A 20887-nucleotide genomic window follows, 5' to 3' on the forward strand; every position below is an offset into this window, starting at 1 on the left:
AATGAGTAATAATTAGGGTAGTCGTTAAGTCAGTCAGTCGTATTTATTCAGCTCTGCCACTTGTCTGCTGTGTGACCTTGGGCAAGTCGCTTAACTTCTCTGGGCCTCATCTGGAAAATGGGGATTGAAAAAGGTGAGCTCCACATGGGACAATCTGATTACCCTGTATCTATCCCAGCGCTGAGAACAATGCTTGGCACATAGTAAGTGCTTAACAAATACCATCATTATTATCATTATTAAGCGCTCACTATGTGGAGAGCACTGTACTAAGCACTTGGGAGCATGCAATAAAACACAACAGACACATTCCCTGCCCATAATGAGCTGACAGGCTAAAGGACTGTTAAGCGCTTACTATGTGGCCCCTCTAGACAATAATAATAATAATAATAATAATAATAATAATGTTGGTATTTGTTAAGCGCTTACTATGTGCAGAGCACTGTTCTAAGCGCTGGGGTAGACACAGGGGAATCAGGTTGTCCCACGTGGGGCTCACAGTCTTAGTCCCCATTTTACAGATGAGGTAACTGAGGCACAGAGAAGTGAAGTGACTCGCCCACAGTCACACAGCTGACAAGTGGCAGAGCCGGGATTCGAACCCATGACCTATGACTCCAAAGCCCGTTCTCTTTCCACTGAGCCACGCTGCTTCTCACTGTCAGCTCATTGTGGACGGACATGACGGTAGGCATGTTCTACCAACTCTGTTATAGCGTACTCTCCTAAGCGGTTAGTATAGTGCTCTTCATGCAGTGAGAGATCAATAAATACCACTGATGGACTGATCGCCAAACACAGTTCTAAGAGCTGGTGTAGATGCAAGTTAATCAGGTTGGACAGAGTCCCTGTCCCAAGGGACTCAGAGTCTAACTAGGAGGGAGTAGGCCTGAATGCCCACTTTGCAGATGAGGTAACCGAGGCACAGAGAAGTTAAATGACTTGCCCAAGGTCATACGGCAGACAAGGGGCGGAGCCGGGATTAGAACCGAGGTCCTCTGACTCCCGGCCTGGCTCCAAACTAAAGCAGCATGGCCTAGTGAAAAGAGCACAGGCCTGGGAGCCAGCGGACCTGATTTCTAATCCTGCTCCACCACTTGTCTTCTGTGTGACCGTGGGAGAATCACTTAACTTCTCCGTGCCTCAGTCTCTTCACCTGTCCAATGGGGATTCAATACCTGATCATCCTCCTACTTAGCCTGTGAGCTCTGTACGGCGCAGAGACTGTCTTTCCTAATTATCTCGTATCTACTCCGGTTCATAACGCAGTGCCTGGCACATATTAAATGCTTAACAGATATCACCATTTTATCATTATTATTATTATTGTTATCATTTTTCTAGCATTGTACTAACTGCTGGGGCAGAGACACAATCAGCTCAGACACGGTCCCAGTCTCACATGAGGCTAACTGTTTGAGAGAGTGGGAGATTAGGGATCTAATTCCTGTTTTACAGATGAGGATGCCGAGGCCCAGAGATGTTAAATGACGTAGTCGAAGCCACACGGCAGACTGGTGAGCTTGTTGCGGGCAGGGAACACATCTGCCTACTCTGCTGCATTGTACTCTCCTACGTGCTCAGTATGGTACTCTGCAAACAATAAGCGTTCAATAAATACCGTGCACTGACTGATTGAAGTAGCAGAATCAGGATTGGAACTCAGGTCCCTTACGATCAAGACCCACGCTCTGTCCACTAGGCACTGAAGGCAAACCTAATCATCACATATCCTCAATTCCATTTTCCAACTCGCCAGTCAAGACACTCCATAGGGCTGAGAACTGTATGGTACTGTGCAGTCTGATAATAATGATAATCACTAATAACTGTGGCATTTATTAGGCACTCTTTGCCAAGCACTGTATTAATAATAATAATAATAATGTCGGTATTTGTTAAGCGCTTACTATGTGCAGAGCACTATTCTAAGAGCTGGGGGATATGCAGGGTAATCAGGTTGCCCAACGGGAGGCTCCCAGGCTGCAGAGAAGCAGCGTGGCTCAGTGGAAAGAGCATGGGCTTTGGAGTCAGGGCTCATGAGTTCGAATCCCGGCTCTGCCACTTGTCGGCTGTGTGACTGTGGGCGAGTCACTTAACTTCTCTGTGCCTCAGTTCCCTCATCTGTAAAATGGGGATTAAGACTGTGAGCCCCACGTGGGACAACCTGATTCCCCTATGTCTACCCCAGCGCTTAGAACAGTGCTCGGCACATAGTAAGCGCTTAACAAATACCAACATTATTATTATTATTCTTAATCCCCATTTTCCAGATGAGGTCACTGAGGCACAGAGAAGTGAAGCGACTCGCCTACAGTCACACAGCTGACAAGCGGCAGAGCCGGGATTAGAACCCATGACCTCTGACTCCCAAGCCCAGACTCTTTCCACTGAGCCATGCTATATTAAGCGCTGTGGGGTAGACACAGTACATGCAGAGTATATGCAGTCCCTGTCCCAAGCACTCAGTTCAGTGCTCTGCACACGGTATGTCTAAGTATCAATCAGTCATACTTAGTGAGCGCCTACTGAGTGCGAGCACTGTCCTAAGCACTTGGGAGTGTACAATATAACAGCTGCCTGAAAATAAGATGCTTGCTGACTTGTCCCCGGGTCTTCTCAAATACTTCTTCCCTCGAGACCGTAAGCTCCATATGGGCAGTGAAATTCTCTGTTGATTCCGCTGTAGAGTGCCCTGCACATAGTAAGCGCTCAATAAATACCACTGATTGATCGATAGGACAGTAACCTGACAGCTGTAGAGCTGTCAGGGTCACCCCGGCCATGACCTGTGACCTTCTCCACTTTATAGGGATTTTTCCCTACTGTTTCCAGTTCCCCAAGTAAGAGTCAATTCTCTAAGTATTGAGAGCAGCGTGGCTCAGTGGAAAGGGCCCGGGCTTCGGAGTCAGAGGTCATGGGTTCGAATCCCGGCTCCGCCACTTTCATTCATTCAATAGTATTTATTGAGCGCTTACTATGTGCAGAGCACTGTACTAAGCGCTTGGGATGAACAAGTCGGCAACAGATAGAGACGGTCCCTGCCGTTTGACGGGCTTACGGTCTGATCGGGGGAGACGGACAGACGAGAACGATGGCGATAAACAGCGTCAAGGGGAAGAACATCACTTGTCAGCTGTGTGACTGTGGGCGAGTCCCTTAACTTCTCTGGGCCTCAGTGACCTCATCTGTAAAATGGGGATTAACTGTGAGCCTCCCGTGGGACGACCTGATGACCCTGTATCTCCCCCAGCGCTTAGAACAGTTCTGCCCAGAGTAAGCGCTTAACAAATACCAACATTATTAAGTACCACAGAACGCACAACTCCGCTCCTTGACTTCACGCAACTTTCAAAAACCCACTTCGGCCATCTTCTTCTTCTAGTCTCGTCTCCCACTCTCCCACCATCAAGAGGTGACCCATCGTTGGCCATCTTTCCACCCCCATCCAGCAGCTTGTCTTTCTTCTTGGATGGGGGGGCGGGAGGAGCAGATCTTTTTTTTTTTTTTTTGCTCCTCCTCCTCCTTTCCCTGTTCCCGTCTCCGTCTTGCAGTCAGTACCTCCTCCCTCACTTCTGCTTTCCTGATTTTGGCCCTTCATAAGCGTGCTTTGTCTCGTTCTCCTCCTCCTCGGGGGAGTTGGCCCCATTCCCACTTTCTGTGGTTTGCCCCCTAGCCTTTCAGGCTTTTAAAGTTCTGGATTTAGCCAACTTGGCATCTTGCTGGCCTTTCCGAGCTTCCTATTCACTGCCACGTCCTGCGGTGGCTGAACCGTTTATTCCACGCTGGGGCTTTCGGGGACTGCAGTTTTCGGCTTCCTTCCTACGAGATCTTGCCGCCCCAGCCCCTTAATGTGTTGAAATCTGCCTTTCTTCAAGTTCGCTTTCTTTATCTGACTGGCTTCTCTCCTTCCTTCCCTTAGGCTCCTCGTCATCTTGTGGTTGCCTGCCGCCCAGGGTTTCTGCAAAAAGTGGAATTCTGTCCTTTCTCCTTCCCTGATGGGAAGCGGGTTGAGAAGGGAAGCAGCAAGGCGGGTAGAGCACGGGCCTGGGAGGCAGGAAGAACTGGGTTCTAATCCCGACACTGCCACTCGTCTGTTCTGTGACCTCGGGCGAGTCACTTCACTTCTCCCTGCCTCAGTCACCTTATCTGTAAAACGGGGATGACGACTGCGAGCCCTCTGTGGGGCTGGGACTGCGTCCAACCCGATTAGCTTGTATCTACCCCAGGGCTTAGTACAGTGCTTGGCACAGAGTAGGCGCTTAACAAATACCATGGAAAAAAACAAAGAAAAAAGACTAAGGTTTCTCTATTTACTCTGCTCGCGTGAGTGGCTCTGGCCCTCGGGCCCGGCAGACGGACCCCGGGCCAGGTTTTCTGGAAGTGAAACCGAGGGTACACGCTTCGGTTTGCGAGCACCTGTCCCATCCCGCGGACTCTCTGCACAGGTAGAACCAGCGTGGGAGCTTCCGTCCCTTCCGGTCACCGGTTCCGAGCCGCCCCTTAGGCAAGGGGATTCCTGCCTCTCCTACTCTCCGTCTCTCCTTCCTCGCCCATCAGCCCCAACTTCCCTCCCTGCCCTGCCCAAGCCCCGCACTCCTTCCCCGCTCCGCCTCGGGTCTGCTTTGCCTACCTCCGGAGAGCCCGTCAGAGTGGAAGTCAGTCAGTCGATCGTCTTTATTGAGAGCTTACTGTGTGTGGAGCAATGGCGTAGAGGATAGAGCCCGGGAGTCAGAAGGTCACGGGTTCTAATCTTGGTTCCGCTACTTGTCTGCTGTGCGACCTTGAGCAAGTCACTTCACTTATCTGGGTCTCAGTTACCTCGTTTGTAAAATGGGGATGGAGATCGTGAGCCCCACGTAGGACAGGGGACTGTGTCCAACCCGATTTGCTTATATCCACCCCAGCGCTTAATACAGTGCCTGGAACATAGTAAGTGCTTAGCAAATAACATTATTATGCTTATTACATTATTATGCTCGGGAGAGTACAATACAGCAGTAAACAGACTCATTCCCCGCCCAGATGAGTTTACAGTCTGGCCCTGAGAGGCCTGAGGAATGGGATCTGGTGCCCTACCTAGGAAGGGTCACGTTAACCCTTTTGCCACCCATTCTGGGGATAACGCCGCCATATTAAAAAAATATATAAAGTATTGGAACTAAGCGAGCCGGGTGAAGTGTGGCAGCATCATTTCCCCACCTTCCGGCGGCCTCTTTTTCTACGGCAGTCGTGTTCTCTAAGCCAAGAAAAACCAAAAGGGCGGTCCTGTGTGTTAAACACATGGTCCCTAACCTGTGCAGACAGGGAAGCTCCCTCCCCTAGATATCCATTAGCCCGCCAGTTCCTCGAGGGCAGCAGGGATAATAATAATAATAATAATAATGTTGGTATTTGTTAAGCGCTTACTATGTGCCGAGCACTGTTCTAAGCGCTGGGGTAGACATAGGGGAATCAGGTTGTCCCACGTGGGGCTCACAGTCTTAATCCCCATTTTACAGATGAGGGAACTGAGGCACGGAGAAGTTAAGTGACTTGCCCACAGTCACACAGCCGACAAGTGGCAGAGCTGGGATTCGAACTCATGAGCCCTGACTCCAAAGCCCGTGCTCTTTCCACTGAGCCACACTGCTTTGTGGTATGTTCTCAAGCACCCACGATGAAGACAAGCATACAGATGAAGACGGTGGCCTGCACCTTTCCATTTGGCCACATTTCCAGCAGCTCTCAAGTAGAAAACAGCCTTCTGATGACTGTGTATAAAAACCAACCCCTGGAAAAGCTCACTTACCCCCTCTTTGATACTTCTGGTATTCATTCCATAGTATTTATTGAGCCCCTACTATGTGCAGAGCCCCGTACTAAGCGCTTGGAATGTACAATTCATTCACGCCATAGGGGCAAGACTGTCTGAAAGTTGGAGGTCTAGGAACAGGCCCCGGATTTCTCCTCAGGAGAGAAGGGGCTGCCATTTCCACTGGCTACCCACTTCTTTTCTTTCCCTTCTGACAAACACCACGAGTCCTTCGGTTTGATGTTTCAATCTTTAAATAATTAATAATGATAGTGGCATCTGTTAAGCGCCTACTGTTTGCCAAGCACTCTACTAACCCCTGTGGTAGCCACAATGCAATCGGATAGGACACAGTCCCAGCCCACAAAAGGCTCACAGTCTGTGGGACACAATTTTTTTTTTCTTTTTCTTATGATTTTGTTAAGTGCTTTCTATGAGCCGGGCACTGTACTAAGCGCTGGGGTGGGTACAAGCTAATCAGCTTGGACACAGTCCATGTCCCATACGGGGCTCACAGTCTTAATCCCTATTTTACAGATGAGATAACTGAGGCACAGAGAGGTTAAATGACTTGTCCAAGGTGACCCAAGCGGCAAGTGGCAGAACTGGGATTGGAACCCAGGTCCTGTGCTCATTCCAGGCTGCTTTCTGTCCAGGATTCCACGAAAACTAAGTGGCCCAAGCAAAAGCAGACACTTTAACATCTGAACTCCTTATAGGCCCCACAAACAGCCAAGGAAGAGTGGTTAGGCTGGATGAGAATTGTTAAAGAATCCAAATTCCAAACTCCCTTGACTGCTGAGTTCAATCCTTCTTCAGATATAACATTAAATAGGGATTTTACTAAGTTTCACTGGGGATTTCCTTTGGCTGTATAGGTATGAAGGGGTGAGGAGACCAAAGCCCATCACTTCTGCCAGAAACAGAATGAATAGTAGGAGAGGGCTGAGGCAGCCGGGGTAAGAACTTCATTATTGGTGACCAGAAATTAAATATCGTCCCCGACAAACATACAAACACATCCCTCCTCTCGTCCCCTCTCTTTCCCTCCTTCCCTCCTCTCCACAGACTATGAACCCTTGAGGAGATAGAATTTCAATGTCCATTTTTTAGCCTGTTGTTTCAGACTTCCAAGTTTTCCCCAATCACTTTCTCACTTACCCTCCCTCTCTCCCCTCCGTCTCCTCCGGGTCTCCCTTCCCAGCAGTCTGGGTTTGCTTTTCCCACCCAAGTGGTTATTATCAGTCTGCCAAGTCCCAAATTCATAGCTCCAGGTGGAGGAGAAAAAACCCAGCCCATTTCCTGCATAAGGGATGAACTGCCCGGAGAAACGATGTGACCTAGAGCTTGGGCCTGGAAGGCAGAGGACGGGGGTTCTAATCCCGGCTCTGTTGCACGTCTGCTGTATAACCTTGAGCATGTCACTTCCCGCCTCTAGGCCTCAATTACCTCACCTGTAAAATAGGGATTAAAAATATGAGCTCACTGTGGGCCAGGGACTGTGTCCAACCTGATTAACTCCTGATTAACTTGATCTACCCTAGCACTTGTTAGAATAGTGCTTGGCACATAGTAAGTGCTTAACAAGTACCATAATTATTTATTATTATTATTCTCTGGGGACTGGGGAATAGGCAGCCCCAGGGGTGAGAGAAGCAGCGTGGCGCAGTGGAAAGAGCCTGGGCTTCGGAATCAGAGGTCACGGGTTTGACTCCCGGCTCTGCCACTTGTCAGCTGTGTGACTGTGGGCAAGTCACTTAACTTCTCTGTGCCTCAGTCACCTCGTCTGTAAAATGGGGATTAACTGTGAGCCTCAAGTGGGACGACCTGATTCCCCTGTATCTACCCCAGCGCTTAGAACAGTGCTCGGCACATAGTAAGCGCTTAACAAATACCAACATTATTATTATTATATTTGTGACAGGAACACTGGATCCCAACAAAACAGAAAGGGGAGCAAGCTACTAGCAGGAGCCAAAGTCATCATCATCATTACGGTATTCATTAAAACGCTTACTATGTGTCAAACACTGTTTAAAGCCCCGGGGTAGATACAAGATGATGAGGTTGGACACAGCCCCCGTCCCACATAGGGTTCACGGTCTTAATCCCCATTTTACAGATGAGGGAACTGCGGCTCAGAAACGTTAAATGACCACGGTCACACAGCAGAGCTGGAATTAGACCGCGCTCTCTGCTGGGTCCCCCAGGCTGTTCGGTCCCTGACTACTTTTAAATGTTTTAAAAATCCGAGATTAACAGAGCTGTTATTGTGATGGAAAGTTTCCCATGAGAAGCTTATTTTCCCCCTCCCAGTACAGTACGGTATTTACAACTCAAACATTGTGGCCTTGGGCTCTTGCTGAAGGGATCCAAAATGAAAAGGGCCAGTCTGCTGCCATTGTCCCCATCGTGTTTACCCTTCCGCGGACAAACAGACAAGCAGAGCGCTTCGGGGTAGGGAGGTGCGGGGAGAAGAAAAACAAAAATAACCTCTTGAATATTAAAGAAAAGTAGGTACCCACGGCAACTCGGAAGTGGTGAGTCTGAATCTGGTGTCTGATCGCTTGGCTCTAAGCACTGACCAGAGCTAGGCCCTGTTCACGTGGTGGTGGGTAAGGGGGATCTTGGCTCTCTAGGCTGTTTTTCTGAGGGAACCAGGCATTTTCTTTTTGACAGAGATGGCTTTTCTTGTAAACTTGTTGTGGGCCGGGGGCGGGGGGAGGGGGGGGACGGGGGGGGGGTCCGTCTACCAACTCCCTTGTACTTTCCCCAGCGCTTAGCACGCATTAAATGCTCAATAAATACCAGTGATTGACTGCTCTTGCCACTGCTGTAGGGTCGAGTCGAGACATTGGTCAAATCAGGCCACGCCAAAGGTGCGGTGGAAAAGATTACGGGAATGGAATTAAGCCGGTCCAGCGGAATAACTCCAGAAACACCCAGTGAAGAGAAATGGAGTGAGTGGACGGGAGACTAGCAGCCGAAATGTTGTAGGGCAGGTCAGAGTTCTGTTCTGTGACCTTAGGCAAGTCACTTAACTTCTCTCTGCCTTGTTTACCTCCTCTGTAAAATGGGGATTAAGACTGTGAAGCCCCACATGAGACGTGGACTCTATCTGACCTGATTAATTTGTATCTACCCCAGCACATAAACAGCGCCTGGCACATAGTAAGCGTTTAACCCATAACCATCAAATACAGACAAAAGACAAAACCTGAACTATTAGGGACACTTGCCGGGCAATTACCGGTTTTTAAAGGCAGGAAGGAGCTCAGGGGAGGGAGGAGAAGCAGCGTAGCCTAGAGGATAGAGCACGGGCTTGGGAGACAGAAAGACCTGGGTTCTGATCCCGGCTGGGCCACTTTTCTGCTGGGTGAATTTGGGCAAGTCATCGGAGAAGCAGCGTGGCTCAGTGAAAAGAGCGTGGGCTTCGGAATCAGAGGTCATGGGTTCGACTCCCGGCTCTGCCACCTGTCAGCTGTGTGCCTGTGGGCGAGTCACTTCACTTCTCTGTGCCTCAGTTACCTCAACTGGAAAATGGGGATTATCTGTGAGCCTCACGTGGGACAAACTGATTACCCTGTATCTGCCCCAGCGCTTAGAACAGTGCTCTGCACATAGTAAGCGCTTAACAAATACCAACATTATTTCACTTCTCTGAGCCTCAGTTTCCTCATCTCTAAAGTAGGAATTAAATCCTACCGATTTAGACTGTGAGCTTCACGGGGGAGAGGGACTGGATCCATCTGATGATCTCGTACCTTCCCCAGCACTTAGAACAGTGCTTCACACATAGCAAGTGCTTAACGAATCCCATAAAAACAAGTAAGAAAAACCCTCTGTAATTGTACTTTCGCCGAGCATTTGATTCAATGCTCTGCACACAGTAAGTGCTCAATAAATATGACTGATCGACAGATTGATGGATCTCCACTTCAGGGCTGGCCCTGCAACGGGCGTAACAACTGGAAGCTAGACTGTAGGCTCATTATGGGCAGGGAATACGCCCATTATATTGCTATACTGAACTCTCCCAAGAGTTTAGTACGGGCGCCCTGCACACTCTAAGCACTCAGTAAATACGTCCGACTGAGGGACGGGACAGGCTTTTCTTCTTCAACGAAAAGTTCGCGGTAATCAGCATGATGTAGTGGCTAGAGCACGGGCTTGGGAGTCAGAAGGTCGAGGGCTCTGATCCCGGCGCCACCGCTTTGTCTGCTGTGTGACCTTGGGCAGGTCACTTCCCTTCTCTGTGCCTCAGCTGTCTCATCTGTAAAATGGGGATTGAGACTGTGAGCCCCATGTGGGACAGGGACTGGGTCCAACCTAAGTTGTATCTACCCCAGCGCTTAACACACAGCACACACAGTAAGGGCTAAACAAACTTCATAATAATGAAATATAAAGAGATTGTGCGAGCACGCCCGGGATTATAACCACTCACAACATGTGCCTTCTGGGGATACATCCTGGGCTACTTGCTGACTTACCCTACTATGACTAATCCTTGCAGGAAGTCAATTCCCACCACACCTCCTCCTCCTCCTCCTCCCCCTCCAGGCACTCTGTTCCCTACCTCCTGAGCAGTATGAGAGAAGCAGCATCCCTCAGTGGATAGAGCACAGGCCCGGGAGCCAGAAGGACCTGGGTTCTAATCCCAGCTCCATCAGACGTCTGCTGTGGGCAAGTCACTTAACTTCTCTGGGCCTCAGTTACCTCATCTGTCACATGGGGATTCAGGGTGTGAGCCTCATGTGGGACGGGGACTGTGTCCAAACTGAGTAACTTGCATGTAGCCTAGTGCTTAGAAGAGCGCTTGGCACATAACGAGCTCTTGACAAGCACCATCTCCTCCTACTCTCTCTTCCCAGCACTTTTCCCGCTCCCCTGGCTCAGCGTGTCGGTCCCCTGACCCACCACATTGCCACACTTCCTCTTTCCAGTGGTCCTTGCCATGATCCCCGTTCAAGCTGCCCCTCTTCCTGCTGAGGGTCCTGCCTCTTCTCTCCAAACCCAGCTACGGAAATGGCTAAGAAGCAGCGTGGCCTAGTGGATAGAGCAAGGGCCTGGGAGTCAGAAGGACCTGGGTTCTAATTCCCATTCTGCCACGTTTCTGCTATGTGACCTTGGGTAAGTCACTTCACTTCTCTGTGCCTCGGTTCCCTCATCTGTAAAATGGGGATGAAGACAGTGAGCCCCATGTGGGAATGTGTCCGACCCAATTATCTTGAATCTACCCCAGTGCTTAGTACAGGGTCTGGCACAAATACTGAAGAGCTTAACAAATACTACAATTACTGTTACTATTATATGGCGAAAAGGTCAGGTCCGGGAAAGACGGAGGTCACGGGGTCGGCTGCGGGCGTCAGCACGCTCCCTCCCCCATTTCCCCTTCTGGCTCGTTATGGCCGGCCGGGGTGGGAAGGTGAGGCTACACCCTTTGCAGGCAAAGAGAAAGGGGAATAGGATAGCAGAGCTGGCACCTGCGCTCACATCTGCAGTAGCAACTGTTGCTATAATTAAAGTTCAAAGAAAAGAAAATAGAAGTCTTAGAGGTAAGTAAAAAAAAAAAAAGAAAAAAAGAAAATGACAATGTAATTCCTCCCCGTTCCTTCCCGTCACTCTACCGGTGGTATCTTTGAATTCCCACTGATTTATTGAGTGTTCTAATGCTATTGCCCCACAACAAGAGGTTCTTTAAGAACCTCAGTTCCATCCCCTTTTTGTAAATGGGGCCTCAGAGCCTGAAAGGCTAAGGGTCCTGAAAACCCGCACCAGGGTGTCAGAAGAAGGGGTTCTCTCCTGAGCCCCAGCTTGATCCTGGAACGGGGCCCTTCCCCCTGGCTCAGGCTGCCTTCCTCAAATCACCCAATCAATCAATAGTATTTACTGAGCGTTTACAGAGTGCACAATACTGTACTAAGCCCTTGGGCGAATACAGCACAACAATTTAACGGACACATTCCCTGCCCACAACAAGCTTATAGTTTAGGGGGGAGACATACACTAACATAAATAAATCATTGGTACGTACATAGGTGCCGTGGGGCTGAGCGCGATGGTGAATAAAGGGAGCAAGTCAGGATGACGGAGAAGGGAGTGGGAGAGAAGCCACAAACCTTCCACTTTTGTCACTGCTAACTGGAAGGCAGGCAACGACACTCAGCTACAAGTTGATACCTTTCTGGTCCATTTTCCTGTCTCTAACATTGGTCAATAAGAGATGCTTCAGGGGAAGGAACTGAAAGCCACAGAAAGCCCCTAAAGGTGCTGGTCCTGGCCTGAATGACTCTGAGCCGGTGGTCTGCTTATCGGCGGGGGCTTCGGGGCAACCCAGCTACTGTTTGCGTGTGCACGGCTTCTTCTCTTCGAGAAGCAGTGTAGACTAATGGATTGAGCACAGGCTCGGGAGTCAGAAGGACCTGGGTTCTAATCCCAGATCATTTACTTTGTCTGCTGTGTGACCCTGGGCAAGTCACTCCATTTCCCTTTGCCCCAGTTCCCTCGGTTGTAAAATGGGATTAAGACTGTGAGTCTCATGTGGGACATGGACTGTGCTCAACCTGATTACCTTGTATCGACTCCAGCACTCAGTATAGTGCCTGGCACATAGTAAGCATTTAACAAATACCATTAAAAAAGAGTTCAAATATCCAGAAGAACCATGGGACTGCGACTATTGAATGGGGTTGGTGAGAGAGGGAAAGAAGAAGGGAAGAAGGGAGGATGGGAAGGAGGGAGAAGGAGGGAGAGAAGGAAGGAGTAAGGGAGGGAAAGAGAAGTAAGGGAGGAAAGGAGAGAGTAAGGAAGGGAAGGAGAAAGCAAAAGAGGGAAGGAGAAGTAAGGGAGGAAAGGAGACAGTAAGGAAGGGAAGGAGAAAGCAAGGAAGGGAAGGAGAAAGCAAGAAAGGGAAGGAGAAAGCAAGAAAGGGAAGGAGAAAGCAAGGAAGGGAAGGAGAAAGCAAGGAAGGGAAGGAGAAAGCAAGGAAGGGAAGGAGAAAGCAAGGAAGGGAAGGAGAAAGCAAGGAAGGGAAGGAGAGAAGGGAGGGAAAGAGAGGGAAAGAAAGAAAGGGAGGGAGAGAGGGGTGAAAAGGGGCCAGCAAAGGTTAACAGCTATTGAGAGGTGAGGTCTTTTCTTACCTGTGGTGGGCATGCTAATATTATACTGAGGTAAAATAAATAGGAAGGCAGTCTTCGCCGTGACCTGTGGAAAGGAACAACAGAAAAAAGCTTAGCTTTTTAATTCACATCGGTCACAGCAAACATGAAGCAGCGGGAGACTCCTCCTGAGTTTCCGGCACTGCCCTGATGCCGAGGTGGTCATTTTTCTCGGACCCCAGCCCCACCTGCTAAGAAGCAACCCGGGCCGGCGTCACCCGTCCGAATCCCGCTCTCTGAGCAGAAAGGCACTTCAAGTCCAGGGCATCCAAGCATTCCCTACTCTCGTGTTGGGGGTCTGAACCTGCCAGGAGGGCTGAGAGATCACCCAGGCCTGGGCTCACGTGACCCTGACACCCTCTAAGGGCTAAGCTTTCACTCTCTGCCGGTCGATGCTTCTTGCTGAAGTACCCGAGGGCTCAGATCCCCCAAGTTTACGTTTCTTAGTTCTGCCATCTTCCTACACCTCGGACCAGGGCCGGACCTGGGCGACGCCCGGGAAGACTGGGTCACGAACAGTGCTCCAGGTGCAACTCAAGCCTCCCAGAACCTCTCTGGGCAAGGGGTGAGTCTAGACTGGGCCTCCTAGGCCTGTTGTGACTCAAAGGACGGGGCTTAACACAGGCCGAGAGTTCGATAAATCAGAATCGATGGTGTCACAGCGCCTTCCCCTCGGCTCTTTGAGATACCAGCCCTTTCCCTTCCTCGTCCCCATCCGCAAGGTTGAATCATCACCTCTATCCACTTTCCGTTTCATCCCCTAAATCCCAGTGAACGCTCTTACTGGGGACTCCCTACTGGCCCCCAAAGCATGCCCTGAAGGGAAGGGGGGAGGAATCGGGCGGGAAGCAAAGAGGTGGTGCGGGGGGGGGGGGGGGGGGAGCGGACTGGGAGGAGAAAACCCAGTCTTGAATTCTCTCACCAATCCTGGGTATTGAGAAGGCGACTTGACCGCAACACGCGACCACGCAGGGACCCTCAGAGCACAAACTTTAACCACACGAAACCCAGCGGCCCAGCTGCTAATCTCGGGTCTCGGTGTGGGGGAGGAGGAGAAAAGAAGAGAAAAGCCCATATGGAATGGGAAAAACTCAATTTTCTGCCACCCTGTTAGCCGTTTCCAAGCGCACAGTTCAGACCCTGAGACGGTGGATAATAAGCTAAAATTATTGCGTCATACCACGGATAATTATGATAAAAACAAGCACCACAATGAAAACTCCCTCTCTTACCGTGGAAGAGAAGGGAGCCAAGATCCCCAAATAGGTCTCCCCGCCTTAGTCCCCCCCACCCAGGGGGTGGAAAGCTCTGTTACCCCAGGATGGGGGCTGGAGGAGGTGGAAGGAGAAGAAACAGTGTGGCAATGTGGATAGAGCATGTGCTTGGGAGTCAGAAGGCCATGGGGTCTCATCCCGGCTCTGCCACTTGTCTGCTGTGTGACCTTGGGCAAGTCACTTCATTTCTGTCCCTCAGTTTCCTCACCAGTAAAATGGGGATTAAGACCGCGAACCCCACGTGGGGTAGGGATGTGTCCAACCTGATTAGCTTGTTCCTACTCCGGTGCTTGGAACAGTGCCTGGCACATAGTAAGTGCTTAACAAATGCCATAAACAAGAACAACAGCAAGACCCAAAAGGAGAAAGGAAAAGGTGTCAAATCCAGGGAGAACGCACCAATTCTGCCACTCCAATGAACCCCACCTTCCCAGGGAGCCCACCCCTCCTTAGGAATGCCACCCCAGTGAGCCTGGACAATCAGACACCAATGGGCTCCCACGGGTTGCCAGGCCAGGAGCTCTTCGGGAACAAAAAAATCAAGCTGTAGACTAATGAGAGACCTTAATAAACCCCCAAAACATAATCTAGCCCTCGTGCCGACCCCCTTCAGATTCCGGATCTCTCCCCCCAACACCGGTGACATCGACGTGCCATTCTTCCTCAAAGGAAAAGCCCCTCGATGTTCCGAGTTGGGCTGAGCCTAACCTGCCCCCAAATACCCCGGCTGGAAGAGTGCAACCCTATCTCTGAGCCCGCTTCAATCTAAAAGTGGCCCGATTTGGGGGAGGGATGGACTGGGGCGGGAGGCGGCTTGGAAAATCGGCTGGAGCAGTTCTTTGGTCTCAGAGCCGGAGACTCGATACATTAAGAGAAAAAAAGAAATTTCAACCCCAGGACATTTGAGGTCTTCACTCTGGAAACACTTGCCAGCTCTCTTACGCCAGCAGAGCCAGTGACACTAAACAGGCTTTGATCTCTGGGGCTCCGTCCAACGGTATTCATCCCAAACAATGAGGCTTCCACTGTTTCATTTGGGAGGCTTCCAGAACACAACCGATCTCTCTGTTAGAGACTCTTCTCCATAGCCGGCTTTCCTGATAGGCTGGCTTCGCTCCACGCCTTCATCCCATCAATCTCCCTCTGGCGACCCTGAGCCCTACGGTGCCAGGGGTCGGGGGCCGGGGAGGTAGGGTCGCGGGAGAGGGCCGGGAGTCGGGGGGAGAGCGTGAGCCGCGGAAGCCACTAGGCATTCAGCCTGGATTCAGTAGCTGGTCCCCGGGTCCCACGTCACACGGCTCACTTCCTAAGTAATAATAATAATAATGGTATTTATTAAGCGCTTACTATGTGCCAAGCATTGTTCTGAGCACTGGGGTAGGTACAAGGTAATCGGTTTGTCCCATGTGGGGCTCACAGTTTTAATCCCCCTTTTACAGATGAGGTAACTGAGGCATGGAGAAGTTAACTGGCTTCTCCAGTTCACACAGGTCACACAGCAGACAAATGTTGAAGCTGGGATTAGAACCCATGACCTCTGACTCCCAAGCCTCTGCTCTTTCCACTAAGCCATACTGCTTCTCTACCACGCAAATACCATAATAACAATAATAATAATAGTGGTATTTGTTAAGCACTTACTGTGTGCCAAGCACCGTACTACACGCTGGGGTGGATATAAGCAAATCGGATTGGACACGATCCCTGTCCCACGTGGGGCTCACAGTCTCAATCCCCATTTTCCAGGTGCGGTAACTGAGGCACAGAGAAGTAAAGTGACTTGCCCAAGGTCAACCAGCAGACATATAGCGGAGCTGAGATTAGAACCCATGACCTTCTGACTCCCAGGCCCGTGCTCTAGCCATTACACCATGTTGCTTGATAATAAGCTCCCTCTGGGCAGGGAATATTTACGGATATACTGTGGGGCTGGGGTGAGTATTAGCGTGGCTCAGTGGAAAGAGCCTGGGCTTGGGAGTCAGAGGTCATGGGTTCGAAACCCAGCTTAGCCACTGGTCAGCTGTGTGACTTTGGGCAAGTCACTTAACTTCTTTGTTCCTCAGTTACCCCGTCTGTAAAATGGGGATTAAGACTGTGAGCCCCACATGGGACAACCTGATCACCTTGTATCTTCCCCAGCGCTTAGAACAGGGCTTTGCACATAATAAGCGCTTAACAAATGCCATCATCATTATTATTAAAGTGCTTAAGGAAACGTGTCCGCTCATTCCGTTGTATTGTTTTCTCCCGGGCACTTAGTACAGTGCTCTGCACATAGTAAGCGCTCATTAAATACCATAGTCAAGTGCTTAGCTGATGCAGAGCGGAGGGTGGAGAGGGGAAAATAAGTGGTTCAGGAAGGGAAGGCCGCTATGACGAGATGTGATTTTTAGGAGGGTTTTGAAGGCCTGGAGACTGGCGGAATGTCGGATATGAAGGGGGAGGGAATTCCAGGCCCGAGGGAGAACTTGGGCAAGGGTCTTGGTGGTGGGGCAGATAAAATTGAGGTATAGCGAGTAAATTGGTGTTGGGAGCGGAATGTGCAGGTTTGGGTTGTAGCAGGAGATAAGGAAGGTTTCGTAGGAGGGAAAGAACTGCCCGGATGCCTTAAAGCCGATGGAATCTGTTGGATGCTGGGGTGGATGGGCAACCAGTGGAGATTTGTGAGGAGTGGGGCGATATGGATGAAATGGCTTTTCAGAAATATTATCCTGGAAGCTGAGTGAAGTGTGGACTGGAGAGGGGAAGAGATAGGGTGCAGTGAGATCAGTGAGGATGCTGACACCGTAATTGAGGTGGGAAAAGAGTGCTTGGATCGGCCCGGATGGAGAGAAAAGGGGGGATTCTAGAGATGTTTTGAAGGTTGAACTGACAGGATTTGGGAGGAATATGTGGGCTGAAAGAGACAGAGATGGGTCGAGGATGATGCCGAGGAAAAGGGCTTGCGAGGATGTTGTCTACAGTGATGGGAAAATCAGGCAGAGGCCAGGGTTGGGATGGGAAGGTGAGGTGTTTGTGTTTGCTGTCCCTTGGGGAAACGTTTCCATGGCTGGAGGGGGGGGTTTCAGGTTTCAATTTGTTGCCTCTCTCCTCCCCGTGTGACCCTTTGACAGCGACAGGCTTTGAAAAGCCGGACTCTACCTCCTTTGCCCTCTGTGAGGACCTCTCATGGCCGCCGCCTCCCCAGACGCTCTAACTGTCTTGCATTTTTTAGGTCAGACATCAGGACGGCTTTAAAAATGCTTTCTCTGCCTTCTTAGGCATCTCCTCTTTTAGCCAAATAAGGAGTACAGGGTTTGCTAGGAAGAGCCTGAAATCAGACATTCTGATCTGACGTGCCCACCTCCAAGCAGCTAACCACCGCCTCACTACTTCAGGGGGAGAGGAAGCCGGTATCGACGCTGCCCTCCAAACTCAGTCACTCCTTCCTCTAATGCTCGGTCCAAGGGCTGCAGTGGTGGGATTTTTTTCAGATTTTTAAAGACAGCCACGCTTCAGACCTGAAGAGTGAGGGACGAATCTCTGGATGAATCGTAACCCTTCCCCACACCCCGCTGAGGGATAGGGATAAGGTGCTTTTATCTGCCGTCCAGACAGAGAAACTGAAGCCCAGCGCTTAGTACTTAATAATAATAATAATAATGTTGGTATCTGTTAAGCGCTTACCATGTGCAGAGCACTGTTCTAAGCGCTGGGGTAGATACAGGGTAATCAGGTTGTCCCATGTACTTGTGAGAAGCAGTGTGGCTTAGTGGATAGGGTACGGGCCTGGAGCTAACAAAGACCTGAGTTCTAATCCCAGCTCTGTGCATGTCTGCTGTGTGACCCTGGGCAAATCACTGTATATCTGTAATTTATCTATCTATTTTAATGTCTGTCTCCCCCTCTAGACTGTGAGCTCGTTGTGGGCAGGGACAATGTCTGTTTGTTGTAATAGTGTCCTCTCCCAATGCTTCTACGGTGCTCTGCATACAATAAGTGCTCAATAAATATGAATGAATTGAACGAACTTCTCTGGGACTCAGTTCCCTCACCTGTACAATGGGGATTAAGATTATGAGCCCCATGTGGGATAGGGACTGTGTCCAACCTGATTAACTTCTATCTACCCCAGCACTTAGAACAGTGCTTGGCACATAGTAAACGCTTACCAAGTACCATTACTATTATTTCAGTTTTTGGCCCACGGTAAGGGCTTAAATACCATTATCATCACGCCCAGAAAGAGCAAATGGCTCAGCTAAAAATTCTCAAACACCTGCTCCCATTCACTTACCCCGACCCGCTCCATCATTCCTCGGCAGAAAGTCAAGAGGACCCAAGAGGGAAATGGAGGAAATCAAAACGACTATTTTTCTTTGTGGCACGACCAGCTGAGCTATGCACACCTGGGCTTGCTGACGGTGACACCTGTGCCGAGAGAGGCATGGGAAGGTGAAAAACATCAGCCCGGTGCCCTGTCGGGGGGCTCACTCCTGGGAGGGTAGAGTGAGCTCTTACTGTGTGCAGAGCTCTTTACTGAGCGTTTGGGAGAGAATACACCGAGAGGGATTAGACATTGTCTCTCTCCTTCGTAGGGGCTCACTGCAGCCCTTCCTAATTTTACCCCACAACAGCTTTGTTTTGTTTTTTTTAATGTTATTTGTTAAGAGCTTATTCTGTGTCAAGCACTGTTTTAAGGGCTGGAGTAGGCGAGATAAGCTGGTTGGACAGGGTCCCTGTCCCACACAGTGCTTACAGTCTAAACTCGAAAGGAGAAGGATTTAATCCCCATTTTCCAGATGAGGCACAGAGAAGTTAAATGACCTGCCCGAGGTCACCCAGCAGACAAGTGGTCCTTTGACTCCGGGGCCTGTGTTCTCTCCACAAGGCTACTCTGCTTCTGTCACATTTCCTTCTTCGGAGACACTCAGTGAAGAGGGTGGAACGTGGAATCCCTATAGACCATCGTGACTAACAATTAAGGAATCCATTTTCCTCATAACTCTCACATGGGGTAGCAAGCTTCGCATGATGCAGAGAGTCTTTACTGTGGAGGGTGCTTTCCTCTTTTTTTACCTTATTTTCAGTCAGCTAAATAGCCATAACATGATTTCTCTCCTTCCTGTATCACCTATGCCCTCGAGTCTTCACCCTCTAAAACCCTCATCCTATCCCACCCCACCCACAGCATTCATAAATACATCTTCCTACCCAATCAGTTATATTTACTAAGTGCCTGAGTGCAGAGCACTGTACTAAGCACTTGGGAGTGTACTGTATAACAGAACTGATAGACACGTTCTCCGCCCACAGAAAACTTACACTCTCTGCTCGGTTGCGTCTTGCTACCTGGATTCTATTTTGGTCTCTCTGTCCACCACTTGATGGAAAGCTTCTTGAGGGCAGGGATATCTACTAATTCTTTTATCCTCCCCCAAGTGCTTAGTACAGAGTTCTGCCCGGAGTCAGACCTCAATAAATGCTATTATTGAACTGATTAAAACCGTCCCCCTGCAAAACCGTTTTGCATCTTTTAGCTGAGGCCTCGATCGGGGAAGTTTCAGTTCCCTCAGCAAATGGCCAAGTCGCATTCCTCTGGTAGGAAGCGTTCACAATGCCAAAGCTGTTTTTCAACCCTCCAAGACAGCTATGTCATTTTATTAAACACCCTGAGGGTGTTAACAGGAATTTACTTCTACCCATCTTCTGCACTTGTGTATAGATGTATATTCAGTGGTTCGTTTAACAATTTATTCTGCAAATATTTGTATATTTGTCTCCTCTGTTACAGTGTAAACTCCTTACAGGCAGGGAACATGATCTGGGCTTCTGTTGTACTTTCCAAATGCCCAGTACCATGCATTGCCAGATGGGCGTTCTCTCAACAGCATTATTATTATTATTATTACTCCATCCTACTACTCTCCTGAGAGTAGTACAGTCCCACCACTATAAACGAGATGGTAAATGCTAATTAAAAATGCCTTTTCAGGTTTACTGTTTCTGTATATTCCCTATCTGGATGCCAGAACAGGAGGGGGATCCTGAAGATGGTGGATGAGAACATATACTTTGGAGACAAACCTGGGGTTAGATTGTCGATAAGAACCTTAATTTGGCCAGCTGGGATCTTGACTTCATTATTTCTTATCGACTCCAGCATTGTCTCGACTTAGCTTTTAAAGCTCCAGAAACATTGAAAATGTTTGTTGGTGTCTCTAGGAGCCTAACACACTAGCCACTTAATAATAATAATAATAATAATTTGTAGTATTTGTGTTAAGTGCTTACTACGTGCCAGGCACTGTACTAAGTACTGGGGTAGATACAATCAAATCGGGTTGGACACACTGATTAGAATGTGAGCCCGTCATTGGGCAGGGATTGTCTCTATCTGTTGCCGAATTGTACGTTCCAAGCGCTTAGTACAGTGCTCTGCACATAGTAAGAGCTCAATAAATATTACTGAATGAATGAATCCCTGTCCCACATGGGACTCACAGTCTCAATCCCCATTTTACAGAGGAGGTCAGTGAAGCCCAGAGAAATGCAGTGAATTGCCCAAAGTCACAAAGCAAGACAAGTGGCAGAGGTAGGATTAGAACTCATGACCTTCTAACTCCCAAGCCCCTGCTCTATCCATTCCGCTATGTGTGTGAATTCCTAGACGGGGC

The 20887-nt window shown here is 49.5% G+C and overlaps 1 protein-coding gene across 1 annotated transcript in view; it reads right to left on the bottom strand.

Annotated features, from left to right (window-relative positions):
- The window catches only part of TRAM2 (translocation associated membrane protein 2), a 73361-nt gene that overhangs the window by 22796 nt on the left and 29678 nt on the right, over window positions 1-20887 (bottom strand). Inside the window, exon 2 of the mRNA XM_029050808.2 lies at window positions 12940-13003. Within this exon, the coding sequence (XP_028906641.1) occupies window positions 12940-13003 (64 nt within the window). The remainder of the gene's footprint in view (window positions 1-12939; window positions 13004-20887) is intronic.

Source organism: Ornithorhynchus anatinus, chromosome X1 (genome assembly GCF_004115215.2).
Source record: "Ornithorhynchus anatinus isolate Pmale09 chromosome X1, mOrnAna1.pri.v4, whole genome shotgun sequence".
In the NCBI taxonomy this organism is placed as follows: domain Eukaryota; kingdom Metazoa; phylum Chordata; class Mammalia; order Monotremata; family Ornithorhynchidae; genus Ornithorhynchus; species Ornithorhynchus anatinus.